At 35.7% G+C, this 14,098-nt stretch overlaps 1 protein-coding gene across 1 annotated transcript; it reads right to left on the reverse strand.

Annotated features, from left to right (window-relative positions):
* Positions 1 to 1,833: 1,833 nt before the first annotated feature.
* On the reverse strand, positions 1,834 to 5,874 carry LOC140167023 (neuronal acetylcholine receptor subunit alpha-5-like). The gene is made up of 4 exons (XM_072190505.1): positions 5,779 to 5,874; positions 4,429 to 4,656; positions 2,964 to 3,277; positions 1,834 to 2,300 (listed from the first exon to the last, which is right to left on the reverse strand). Exons 2-4 carry the CDS (start codon positions 4,608 to 4,610, stop codon positions 1,855 to 1,857), a joined length of 942 nt encoding a protein of 313 aa, XP_072046606.1. The 5' UTR covers positions 4,611 to 4,656; positions 5,779 to 5,874; the 3' UTR covers positions 1,834 to 1,854.
* Between the last annotated feature and the right edge of the window lie 8,224 nt (positions 5,875 to 14,098).

Here is a 14,098-nt window from a genome sequence, read left to right on the forward strand (position 1 = left end):
TTTAATAAGTAATGCATGGATGATGGTCTGGAACGGAAACAAACATAAACTAATTTAATTTCTACAGACCAAATGCAATTTACGCTATAGACACTAGACATCGAGATCTAATTTTGTCTCGAGTTAATAAAGTTGTTTGTGAGAAATCTATTAAATATGTAGGTATAAAGCTTTGGAACGGTATAGATTCAGGTATTAAGTGCTCGTCATCAGTCTGCCTTTTGACGGAAAATTGTCTACCTCAGCACATCATACAGGAAATTAACCGATAAAAATAATTTTGAAAGATTTTATGTTAGTGCTTTAGATTTAGGCCTATCATGTTAATAGTAATTATTATCTATCTAAGCTTACATACTACCATGACTACAGATATAGTTAACATGTCATTATGTAATGTATTTCCATTAACATGATTAAGTAATGAATGCAGATCTAAGCTTACATACTACCATGACTAGTCCGTAAAAGAAACAAACTTCTTGATAAGCATGTGAAATAAATACAAAAAGAATTTCTACGGACCATAATTAGATCCATATAAGCACATGTATTGTAAACTAAACAGATGTATATATTTTTATGCTGTTGTATGAACATGTGTAGCACAATCATGTCATGAATGACCTACTGCGACAAAACATTTCAAAATGGTTGCCGCCGCTGGAGCAAATAAAATGGGCCCAATGGGAGCTTTGATGTGATGTGCTAAAATGTAACCGTTTGAGTACATTTTCTTCTTTAAAACAATGATGTAACATTGACATAGTAAGCAAAGAAAGATTAGGAAATGTAAAGCATATCTATTACAGTGTAAAATCGTACTCATATAGGCGCGCCGCCGTAGCGGGCGCCCTAAAAAGTTCTCAAGCAAGGCTACAACTTAGGTAAATTTTATATCGGCCCAAACCCACCTCTACAGGATGGTAGAACATGAAAACCATAAGATGTTAGAATATGTGCAAGAAAGAGAACTGCACAGTATGAATAATGTCCAGGGTTTGGTAGATGTGGTAGGCCAAAATATTGTACACTTGTCCACTTAATGACCACCATTGCTCTCTAACACACAAAACGGTAAACTATTAGCCACATTCATTGAAAAGTAAGGTAATCATTTCACTTACGTGTATATCACAAAAAGATAATGAATCACCATAGATAATCTTATTCTGCATCCTTATATAAAGATGAACAATTTTTGTTGTTTATCAAAATTAGAGCATTTTTCAAATTTTGACCCCCGAAGTTGGCAATTCTGTGGCATATTATTGATCACTACCCATGATATCACGCATTGTGATAATACGTGACGTATGTGGAAATTTTCATAGTTCATATTTTATATAATGCACGAACCCCGCAGGGGGGAGTGCATTAGACGCATCAACGCATTATTTTGTACAATTTCACTCCCAACAAGTGATGTGCATTTATCAACCTATTTCATACCGAGAAAAAAACAAAAGAACAAAATTGTCACTAAAACTGTTAAATATAAATACAAGCAAATATAAATGCATCCAACCGCAAGAAGAATGAACGCGTCCGAAAGCACTGGGCGGATTTCGCGCCCGTGCAATTATACAATATTTATGCACGGCTAGTAATTTACTAACGTTTGCTCTACTTGGTTCTCACTATCTAAGAGTGTATGAATCAGTAATATTCTCATTTGAGGCTTGTTGTTAAAAAAAGAGCCAGTGACAAAATTTTTAGTAATTCGTCTCACCAAAAAAGTACATAAATATTGATGTTTTCAAGACAATTACTATCCAAACATGTTACTTAAAGCCATGTTTAATACAAGGTGATTATACGCCCTCAATATTTTTGAAAAATAGTCTTAGGTGCTCACAAATTACGTTCTGTGAACAGTTTCCATGAATTGTTTAATATTTCCATTTCATTTTCAAATTCTCGCTCACTTCCCATAACAATTATTACAAGTACAGTAACTGTAATTATAGCAGTGACCATGTTAAAAACTACCATCAGAAATCTATCCACAACGAGAGAAACTAATTTCCAATCATGGCGATTCTGGTTCTCTTCCTCCATCTGCTCGTCAAAACTTTTGGATGACAGCTTCTCTGATTCTGTGTCAGCAGGCTTAGTTTCAGAGCGATCACGGCTTGTTTTGATATCACCCAGGCATACAAGCCGTGGTAATTTCTGTAATAATAACCAATGCACCCATCCAGGAACAGGTCTGTGGGAGATACCATTTATGTGTATCACAAAGATGGTTCCAACAACAGATCCACTCACAATTGTTATCATTGATAAAAAGAAAGAGCCTGAGGGAAAACAATTGAGACGTGTTAATAGAACTCTTTATATTTTGATATTTTGATAATGAAAATAATGTCCTTTACGGTCACAATGAATGACAATACCGTAAACGTTCGCCTAATGGCGCACCTGGGGTCCTTTGCCTTGGGGTAAATTTAATGTACAAATAGAGAGCTCCCTCCTCTAAAAATCCCAACAACAATTAAGGGTATGTACCCTTATTTTGTTGGTGGGATTTTTTGTGGGAGGGCACTTTTAGTTTGTGTCTAAAAATCCAGTTATGTCAAGGGAGAACATAGCGCCATTAGGCGAACGTTTACGGTATGGCATTTATTAAACGTATGCGTTGATTTGAATAGATAAAAACACAGATTGAGAATCTGTGATAAAAATAACCTAGATCTAATTATTTTATAGTTAGCATTACGTTTGACGCATTTCTTTAGTCCTGCTGTATACGACAGTTACCTTTACTGAGCACAGGACTAGCGGATTCACGCCCTCATATTAAATACTACCATCGGTCCATATACCCCAGCAGGTGGCTTCGCAGTTTCTTTGTGCATTAACCAAAAATTAGCTCATAAAGCTGTTTTTAAACAAACCCGAGAAGCTGATTAAGCTTGTGAAAATAATTGGAAAACAATGACTACAAGTCTACTACCTACCAATAATAGGTGATTCTGCACCACTTGGAGGCATATTATCAGAAATGATCTGCTGAAATACAACTAGAGCCAGCAGATTGGTGATGCATAGCGTCACTTTTTCGCCGCTATCAGGTGGAAGGTAAAATACCATAAGTGAGAGAAGTGAAAGAAGACAAACTGGTATGATCAGGTATTTGATGTAAAAGTCTGGTCGACGTTTGAATATCAGACGGTATTGGACTTCGTAGAAAGGATAAGGACAACATGAATAATGTGTTGTTATTTGCTTCTTATTAGTGGCGACCATGTCCCAAACACCATTTTCCAAGTATCTGGATAGAAGAAACAATTGAAGCACTCAGATTAATTGATTGCCTAACACTTCATATTTGTTGCTCTTGTCTGTTTAGGCAATCGGTCTGGGCGGACACACCACTTGGGTCTCCGTGGGACCACTGAATGTTCATGCGAAGCTGCAAGGCTGATATTAAAGCATAGAAAGCACAAAACTGGGCGATGAAAGGAAAGAAAGTTACCCTTAATAAATGAATTGCACAATATTATTCTTAGCCTTGGCATGAAGGTGCGGCCACGCATTGATGTCAGGTTTCATTTTTCCAGACTCCTAAACGGGTTTCAATCTTTTTGAGATTATCCCCGGTTGAAAAGTAGACATACACCAAATATGATGTGTGAGAAATGTCATGGATCAGCACAAGTCATGTTATAGTTGTTTACTAACTTTTATATCTAGTAAGATTTTCAGGGCAAATTACTGAAAATGTTTAACTAAAGAGAAATGTCAGAAATAATTTGTTATACGTACATAGACAATACTGTTTACGTATGGATTTTCCCATTTTACTGTTTTTTATCGGTTTTACACATGGTCGGCAATTCTTCCCGAAAATACTCAACAAAAATATGCAAATTATATCTAAAGATACTAATTGATACCAAAGTTTACATTCAATAAATGCAGTGTGTAACAAACAAAGATAACATTTTCCGTAAACGGCAACTTGTCACTTGTTGCAAATACCTGTTTATGGGCTCTTACCAGATATTAAAGTTCGTAAACAAAATAACATAATATATGACATGTACTGACCCGTGGTATTTCTCACAGATAATGCACATGATAGTTGGTGTGGGTCATGTTTATTTTTCAGCAAGGGCCAAATAGGGCCGATTTGGACCACAAATGACTTTTTGAATCAAAAATGGTTAAAAAGTCATATTTTTTTCCCATTTGGTCAATAATTCAAAACAGACATGAAGCCCATATCCCAAAACAACAACAAACCGTTCCTGGAATGAAGTGTTTATGTTACAAAAACACATTTATGATATTCTTCAAATTGGTGTTTTTCCTTTCTAAAAATGTGTTCTTTTACAATCTTGCATGAATACTGATAATTTAGGAGAAGCTGCAGCATTTTAAATTAATCCATTTCTTAGTGCTCAGTACTCTGAAGTTTACCTATTTTGATTGGTGTCTGTTCCCGTCTCAGGTATGAATTCAATTTCTTTTCCAGTGTAGCCAAAGGAACCAAACGTCATATCACACACCTGAATATCATAGGGAAACCACGTGACTCTTATAGCACAACCACTGACGAACATAGTTGGAACATACCACGTGACCTTGCCTGTTGATGTCATGTATACTACCGTGTTTGATTTGAATCTTTGGAAAAACAAATCAACGCTGAAAAAACACAAAGCTGAATTGTTTTAATGTTGATGATGTTATGAATGGTTCTTATTCGATACCCTATCGATTACGGGGATGCGGACAGCGGGTCAATACTAGGAGTCTATCAGTGAGAAATTTGACGCGTAGAAAGAGGCATTGGTAAGAAGCCCAAAATACCGGGAGTCATTGAATGAGAACTGAGAGTCATTCAGTGTGATACCTGGAAAATGTTTGACACATAACAGTGCCGAAAGGCAAAAATGTCAAAAAAGGAATCTTTTTATGGACTTTTTCGGAAATTACACAGATCTTGTCTCAATGGGGGCAAGGGTTTACCTAAAATACGTTTAGAGAGGGTCATAAGACAACGAGTGACAGCAAAACAAAAAAAAGGTCATGGGTGAGAGAGAGTTGAGAAATGGGGGTCATTTAATATGGCCGCACATCCATAATACCTTTTTGTGTGGTTGTTTTCTGAATGCATTAGCTTACAGCCTTAATGTACGATTTCCATCAAATTTTAATTTTGTTATTCTTCATTCAGATTGTTGAAATAATATTAGTAATAATTGACAGGAAGGGTTGCTGTCCATTTTAAGTTGAAATAACAAGGTAAAGTGAAAGAAACCCCACTGGTTATTTTGGCTATTTAACACGCAGTTCTATGGGAGGACATATTATCATAATTTTTTAAATTATGATAATATGTCGAACTTTGCTCTATTGACCTACAAAGACAACAAATTTAGCCATTTCCATTTTGGTGCAAGTTGGGACATGTGTAAACATTACAAATATGCAAAAATATCAGGTTTGAAAAAAAAAATTCATCAATTTCATATTATAAGATCGTAGATTATGGCTTTAATCACGTTCAATATCTGATATGGCAAGGCGCTAGCTCAGTTGGAACGAGTTTATGGTAAGTCCTCTTAAAAGAAACTTTTCCAGAACCTCAATTATTTATTGATTACTTTGTCGAATACATCTCATTATCACTACACTACTTATCATAAAATATCTATAGAGTTTGCGATTTCCAAAAGTACGTATCATACGCCCGTACATCTATTCAAAACCACTCTCATGTGATGGGATTTTGAATAGCTCTCTAGTATTATGATTAAGACTTACTTTTCGTAAAATGTTATATCTGGGTTCCAAACTGAGTCTGAAGGCAGGGAAATATCACTGGTTCCATTGTATTCAGCTGGATCCCATGTTAGAAACTCATCGGTCCAAACCTAATTATTCAACAGGGTATTTATTTGGTAATAATATTATTTGGCTCGATAATTCGCATAATTGATAATTAAATTATTGCTGATACACATTTGTATACCTAAACTTGTAATTGATTTTAGGTGTGATATATCAAATTGTGAATTATAAGAAATTAAAAGATTGCGCTGCAAGCATTCATTTTTTTCACTTTTGCATTGTTCGAACTCCCTGTATAGAAGCTTTTTCAATATCTTTACAAGCAGACTAGAAAATATAAACCTGTTTGAATGGAATTCATATCATTAAGTCCATTTTGTTGACATTTCAGTTTCAAGCTGCTATGCAGCTCTTAATCAGACGAGTAATATTGCTTCTTATTCCTTTCTGACGTTGCTACCGTTGTTGGCGCTAGACGCTGGTCGAAAATACTTTTGATTTTGTTGAATGATCCCTAAATATTTTGCCAACTACATTGTGAGACGATTGTTAATAGCGGATGTACGAAATAGATAAATGTAAACTTAGTGAACTTAAACCAATAAATAAGGCGGAAAGCTCAAGTAAATAAGATTTTAAATGTTCAAATTATGCAATAATATTATTAAACATATCTGACACCTGACCGAGCCGACGATACGTGTTTAAATTATTATCAAAATGATGTATATTGACATGTTGCTTCACAGGTCTTGATAAAGAAGTTGTACATGTTGAGATTAATGTTAAATAAGGGTCTTCTTTGCTATGATGATATGTTTTTTTTTAAGTTTTCAGCTGTAGTTCTTGGTGTTCACTTCCATCCCTCCTCAGAGCGTAGCTAATTTCTAGCAACAGCAAGCCCACGCTAATCCACTGTTTGCTTACGCGATACAGGTTCGACCAGCCGCTCGGTCCCGTGAAAATTGGTACAAAGGCAAATCGAAAAGACAGCTTCCTTACAAATCGCTCAAGAAACCCCAGGGAGAATTGGTAAAAACATCACAAAAGATTGAACAGTTACTCGCAAAATGTAATAAATAAAATCTGCAATCACTATTGATCATGTTGTAGAGAATATCTTCATGTCATACACTAAGAGGAAGCTAGTAATAATTATCAAGAAAATCCAAGAGCGGTAAAATACAGATTAGAGAGGTTCTTTATATTAGGCGCCTAACGCCAAACACATGCAGAGATGAGCGAAACTATGTCTTACCAAATACTCTCGACCACACTCTAGCGCCACCAACGAAAGAGCTACTAGTATATTTATTGGCAATCAAGATGAACCTAATGTATATCGCACAATATGTTAATCTACATTACTGGCAGATATACTCACAAGTTTCAACCAGGTGTCCATGATAAAATACTGATTCTTCATATCCTGCACAAAATGAAATGGTTATGTTTTATTTGACAATGTTATTTGGATGCAAAGTATGTAAACAATGGCAGGTCAAATAGCCATAAACTAGACAAAATCAATGTTTTATCGTTAATCCAAGTGTTTAAAAGTTGTCTTTCTATCGGATGTCCATTATTCTAAGTCGGTTAAATAACTTGTTTATTCTCAACCCAATGTGCTTTGTTTAATTTTTGGCCATGAAATTAAGCTGACACAGGAATTTTTCAGTGCGATAAACATGATAAAGTTTAACTGGCGCTAAAGATGAGGATAGTTGAGTAACGAATAAAACGACAATTTAGATTTTAAAATTTTTTTAAATGTTTATCATTTTTGTGAAAATATGCAGGGTGTCCCAAAAAATCTTACCACTCAGATGGCGAATTGTTTTAGAAAAACGGAAACGTAGAAACATATGTAACCGTACACTGCGAATCAGGCGTAAAGTCGGCCCGGTCATATTTAGAAAATATATATCCTAAGCTTTAAAATGGCAAATCATTTGACTTCAAACGATATCCAGAAGCGGGGTTATGGTTTGTTGAATTCTGCTCCTTCAACAAAATGGAACCTTTTGTCGGTTCTACCTGTGTCTCTTTTTTCACATTGCTGGTAATAAATGTCAAACAGTCATAATTGGCGGTCATTTCAAATCATCCCCAAATAATTAAAAAAGTTTCCAAAATAATAATAAAAAACACAAAGAAGTAAAATTTTGAATTTTCCCTTTTCTCTTGTGTTCTCTAACATTTAAGCAAAACACGTGTTTGGCGCTCATGTGATGGCGCCCATGCAAATTTGGGAAATTCTGGCTATGCACAACAGTATAGGCAAAATTGCTTTTTGGCTAAAAAGTCTACAAAAAAGTCCCTCATGACAAATGACTATATCAACCTATCTAACATGTAAAAAGTCAGTAGCTCTTGGAATAATTTCACAGGAGGGAAATGAAAATCATTGATTTACTGTAGAAACCAATGGTGTGTCTCACCCCCACCCTCTATGGTCATCTTTGACGGCCGGACCTACCAGGGTAAGGTCCTGGGGTAAAAGTTTTATCACTAAAATAAGCGCAAAAAACCTACCATCTGAACGAGGTTGTTGAACAGTGGGCGAATTGTAACTTTCGTTAATGTTGAGGTGTGTTTTACTGGTCTGATCAACACATCGCCATAACTCATCGTCAAGTGGTCTCGTAACTGCTGATGAGGTGATCCCTCACAATCTGAGGATCAAGGATTTTTAGAAATAGTACTATATACGATCGGGTACGACACAGTCAGTTACGTAGTTTAGACTCTATAATATAAAGCATAATATTAGCATTCCATTGAAGAACGTTTTCAAAATTGTGTTATGATTGTTATTCCTCTTTTTGAATTGCCATACATTTCTCATACATCTCACCACAAAAAGACATTATCAATTGAGAGTAGAAGGTTGAATCCCAAATGACCAAAATTTCAACATTGATGAACTGAGATTTTTCTTGTTTTAAACCCCTGAAGTGTTATGTAATGACCACAAATGAAGACCTGAGCGCAAGAAGACCGTAAGTCCACTTGGCCCCTCAACATGTATACACTCAAGTTGCGTATATTTTCGTACAGTTTGGTAATGTTTTATACATGTTCAGGGGCCAAAACAAATCTTTCACAACCTTTCTTGATGTTTTCACCCTGGAACATGTCGAGGGTTGACAAACAGAAGGCCTTAACTCACTTTTGGCCATGTTGAGATTTTGGTACCAAAATAATCTGTCATACCCACAGATTCTTAAAATCATAAGCCTTAGCTCAATTCAACTTCCTATTGCATCTATAGCACAATAATACTTGGTCACATCTCAATGCAAAAATATTATTTTACTCATTTGTCTCCAAAAGGCACTTTTTGAGTTAAGGCCTTCTGTTTGTCAACCCTCGATGTATTAAACATTTTAAAACCCTAAGAAACTGTATACATGTTGAGGGGCCAAGTGGACTTATTGTCTTCTTGTGCTCAGGTCTTCAAATGTACAGTGCAGCCTCCCTTTTTTGGGAGAAGAAACACCTGTAGGGTGGGTAAGTCGATATGCAGTGGGTGGATTTGGGGAATTTTTTTATCAAAACTATAAAATAATGATAACAACATGTCATTTCTGCATTTTAAGCACCATTTTCAGATAGTCTCTACTTTATTGTCAAGCACTGCTCATGAGCTGTATTTACCCACATGGCACGTCAAGGTCTGGTAATCATGCTAGTTTAATAGCTATCTTGTAAAATAAGTCCATAATTATGTTGTGTGGTAGATATGTGTTCAATGTCATTTGCGCATTATTTACGCAGCTCGAATATATCTCCTCTCCGCCCAAGCACTTTCAGAACACTAATTATTGCTCTTAACCTTCACAATTTGAAGCCATCTGTATGAACATTAAAAGTGCATGATTTAACCATCATCTTACTGCAGGGGTGTACAAACCATGTCCCATAAACAGGTTATATGCAGTAAGTAAAACACTTAAGTACTAAGCTACCAAATGATCAAGCATCAGCGAAAACAATATACCTACCAACTTAAGAGTGTACAAACCCACTGATGTTTGGTTTTGCTCTTGCAAAAATATTTTAGGTAATTGAATCTAAAGTTAATCTTATATCAATGTCAGTGGTTTCCTTTCATATTAAGCCAAAAAATAATTATCAGTTTATATTAATATCTTTCTTGAAGCTAGGGTTTCCAACTTTTGGGAAGTAAGGAGTTTATATATGACGTCATATGCTGAAATATTGGTACTTATTTTGGTTTAAAAAAACATCGAAGATGTTTCGTATAAAAATCCAGATGCATCAAGTCAAGCTTTTAAACAAAAATACCTTAAGCAGGGTTATCGGTGTTATGAATGATTTGTCTAATATACATCCATAATATTAAGCATTACGTACATTAGTATACATTGATTGGCGACCTTCACGTGATGGGTCAATTCAGTGGAGATTCCAGAGTGAATATAGTTTGAAAAATTCAGACTTGCATTTTGAAACCGCGTGCTCATGTTTTGTCTATAAACGTATTTACACTGCAAGTTACACTGCAGGTTATTATTAAACCCTCGGTTTTGTATTTATAATTAACATTACATAACAAGAATCTTTAAAAAAAAACCTCCAATCACCATGTCTTGAAACAACAGGTGAAAGTTAGTCACAGTAATTGTACCGTAGGTGTGGCGAAAATACACTTTGATTCTCTTTAACAACTTCTAACTCTCAGATAATCTGACAAGGGTATACACTACTATTGTGCTGAAATATAAGAAAGATCAGATTATGTTTCACCTAGGCAGGTGATATAACTCTATATAATAGAGAAATAAGTTGGAACACATTGGGTGGAGTCTCCACTGGTTACATTTTTTATTTGCTACAGGCAGGTATGTAAACTAATATGTTTATGGTATAAGAGTTGCTATATTAAGAGGTAGGATAGTGTTATGGAGCATTTTTTCAGTTTCACTCGGTCAATTTTCATAGTTTTTATATTTTTGCATGGATATGAAGTGCAAAAGCACAAAAAATAAATGAGATGGGATTTTAGAGCCCCTTTTTTAACGTATCAAAATAAATTCTTAACCAGTTGTCGGTTTTTAAAGTTCACAGGGTCAATAAGAAAGTTGTACTTTCAATCACTGTCCATAAATCTGCACTTTGCTGGAGTAAAACGATATGGGGTGAGTTTGCTGATCGGACCATGATTCGTTAATCCTCCAAAAATAAAATAAAATAAAAAAGATAAAAGGTGGAAGACAATATACCCAAACGACTTGGTGTATACAATCAGTAAGGGCACACCATAATCGTACTTATCATGTACAGTTTATCAATATTTAATACGCTAGATATTATCAATTAAGTTGTCTGCTTGATAAAAAGTGGAGGACAATGCCCAAAAGATGATATCATAAAGCCGCACACCATAACAGTACGGTTCATTAACATGAAATCCTTTTAATGAAAACCTTTTAATGCACGATCCTTGGCATCAATTATAAGTTATCTGCTTGATAAAATGTCGACTAAAGGGCCATATATACTCCAAATATTCGACATACAATATTCGTTCAACTAACGAATGATTGTTGATGCCGAATGTCTGGTGGAAATACATGCATCGAATATTCTACGTGGAATAAAAAGTATACAACGGGCCTAACTCCGTCATTATATTGCCATATGTTGCATTATAATGCCTTACTTTTAGTATTAAAACACGAGGATTAGTTTTACGATATAAAATCCGCATTTATTTGATAGTAAAGGTACGAGAAGGTATTTGACCATATAGTTTTTACTGTTAGAAAATCCACACATAGTGCAGTTTTATCCACGGCAAATTCACCGTGACCTTTTCAGCCATAAACCCGCTTAGTGAAGATTAAACCGAAATATGCAGTACTAAACCATTATAGTAATCGATTGTCGATGCAAATTTCTTACCACGTGATAATATATATTAATCCAATAAGCGATCGAATTGTTCGCTACGGTCGACTAATCCAATCGATAATGATGCTATTGACATGTACGGGCGAAGCTCCACTGACTGAGGTTTGGGGTATTTTTCACTGGTTTGCTATCATTTACTAATCAAAGCGGTCCCCGTTATTATAAGGACTATGCTAATAATTTAAAGATTGACATGTAGAGAATAAAACATACTTGAATAACAGAAAGTGCTAAATTTGTACCTATTACGGTTTCGTGGCACCCATCTTCCAAATGCGACCAAGTCAGGGCGGCCCGGTGAAGCAAAATGTTTTTGGATTAACACGGGAGTTTGGATAAGATGTAGATTTCCTTTCTCATACAAATGTATGGTCCCCCGTCATTAAAGCTTGTACCGGGTTAAAAAATTCAGATATTTTGAAAAGAATAAGTAATTGAAATATAGAGCAAGTACTAAAAAGATAGCGTTTATACTTTTTGATATATGACGCTAACTAGTTCATCTCCTATATCTACAACACAGCGTTACCAGTACGGGTCAATTGCCTATTGTGAGTGCCCCTGTGTTGTGTGCATACATGTAGTTAACAATAACTGCATGATGATTAAGAAATTTGACGGTGGTCCATAATTTTAACACAATAAAAAAAATCGATATGAACGTGTTGGAGCACACTTGTGTAAAAGAAAATCGGGATGTTCGAGATATCATGAATTGAAAATTAGTGCGATCAGAAAATATTGCAACGTCTACTGAGATTACTGTGTAAAAAGAGATGTGATAGACGATAGCTGTGGCACTCTCAAACTACATTTAAAATATATATCGTCACTGGGCGGGGAAAACCTCATAAGTACTTTTTGCCCTTGAACATGGATGAAGCAAGCCATTCAATATAAAGTCTACACCTACAAGGCTGTATCCATTTTCAAGTGCCAAAAGTTAATATGAGGTGTTCCTGCATATACTTTTGGCCCTTGAACATGGATGAAGCAACCTCTTCAACATAAAGTCTACACCTACAAGGCTTTATCCATGTTCAAGGGCCAAAAGTACATACGAGGTTTTTCCCGCCCAGTGACGATATGTAGGAATAGTTTTAAATTTGATAAAGGTAGCCTTCTTTAAAACAAATTCTTCAAATAAATATCATAGGGGAAATAATCAAAGTGCGTCTAAAAAGTAAATGACTCTTATGTTAGCAATAATTTTATTCTAAGCTAATTTTTTTCCAAATTAAACTCAGTTGGGAAAGCTTACTATCGCATCTTGTTTAAAATAATAGTTGGCCACGAGTCGCTAATACAGAAATAATGCTAACATCTATCATAGGAATAAGGGTTCCTGATATTTTTATGATTTTACCAAGTTGATGATTTTCAATGCTTCACACTTGACAAAATGCTTCTATTTTCATTGTTGAACCATATTTTGTATTTTTAATTAGCCATATTACTTCAACTGAACCAGGAGATTTCTGAGGAGCAGGCTGGCTTTCGAGAAGGAAGAGGGACCAGATCGTAAACATCAGGAATATAATTGAGAAGTGTAAAGATCACAGACTACCACTTTATATGTGCTTCATTGACTACAGCAAGGCCTTTGACTGTGTCAGCCATCCCCAATTGTGGAAAACAATGTGAAGGATGGGATTCCCTGTTCACATTATTGATCTTATTAGTCAACTATATGAGGACCAGGAATCTGCAGTCAGGACAAGTAATGGAGATACTGAATGGTTCAAGATTGGAAGAGGGCTGAGACAGGGCTGCATATTGTCACCAAACCTATTTAACATTTATTCAGAGGACATCATGAGAGAAGCTTTGGACGGGTTTACTGGTGGAGTCAAATTTGGCGGTAGCAGTATCACAAATCTACGCTATGCTGATGATACCACCCTAATATGCAGCAGTAGAGAGGAACTGCTGGCCCTTTTGAAATGCATCAAGGAAGCCAGTGCGGAGAAAGGCCTTCTGCTAAATGCCAAGAAGACTAAAGTAATGGTTATTGATAGAAATGGAACTGGAGAGGACTTTGTGATAGATGGTCAAAAGATCGAGGAGGTTAAACAATTTGAATACCTGGGTTCAATGATAGACAACAAAGGTGATAGCACATCTGAGATCAAAAGAAGATTAGCTATGGCAAGGACAACAACTCAGAGTATGTCAAAGATCTGGAAGAGTCGTGGTTTATCAATCAACCTCAAGGTACGGTTACTCCGTGCAACAGTCTTCTCAATTGCTACATACGGGTGCGAATCCTGGGCAATGACAAAGCATGACAGGAAGAAGATAGATGCATTTGAGATGTGGTGCTATAGGAGGCTGTTGGGAGTATCTTGGAAAG

This window comes from Amphiura filiformis, chromosome 1 (assembly GCF_039555335.1).
Source record: "Amphiura filiformis chromosome 1, Afil_fr2py, whole genome shotgun sequence".
Lineage (NCBI taxonomy): Eukaryota > Metazoa > Echinodermata > Ophiuroidea > Amphilepidida > Amphiuridae > Amphiura > Amphiura filiformis.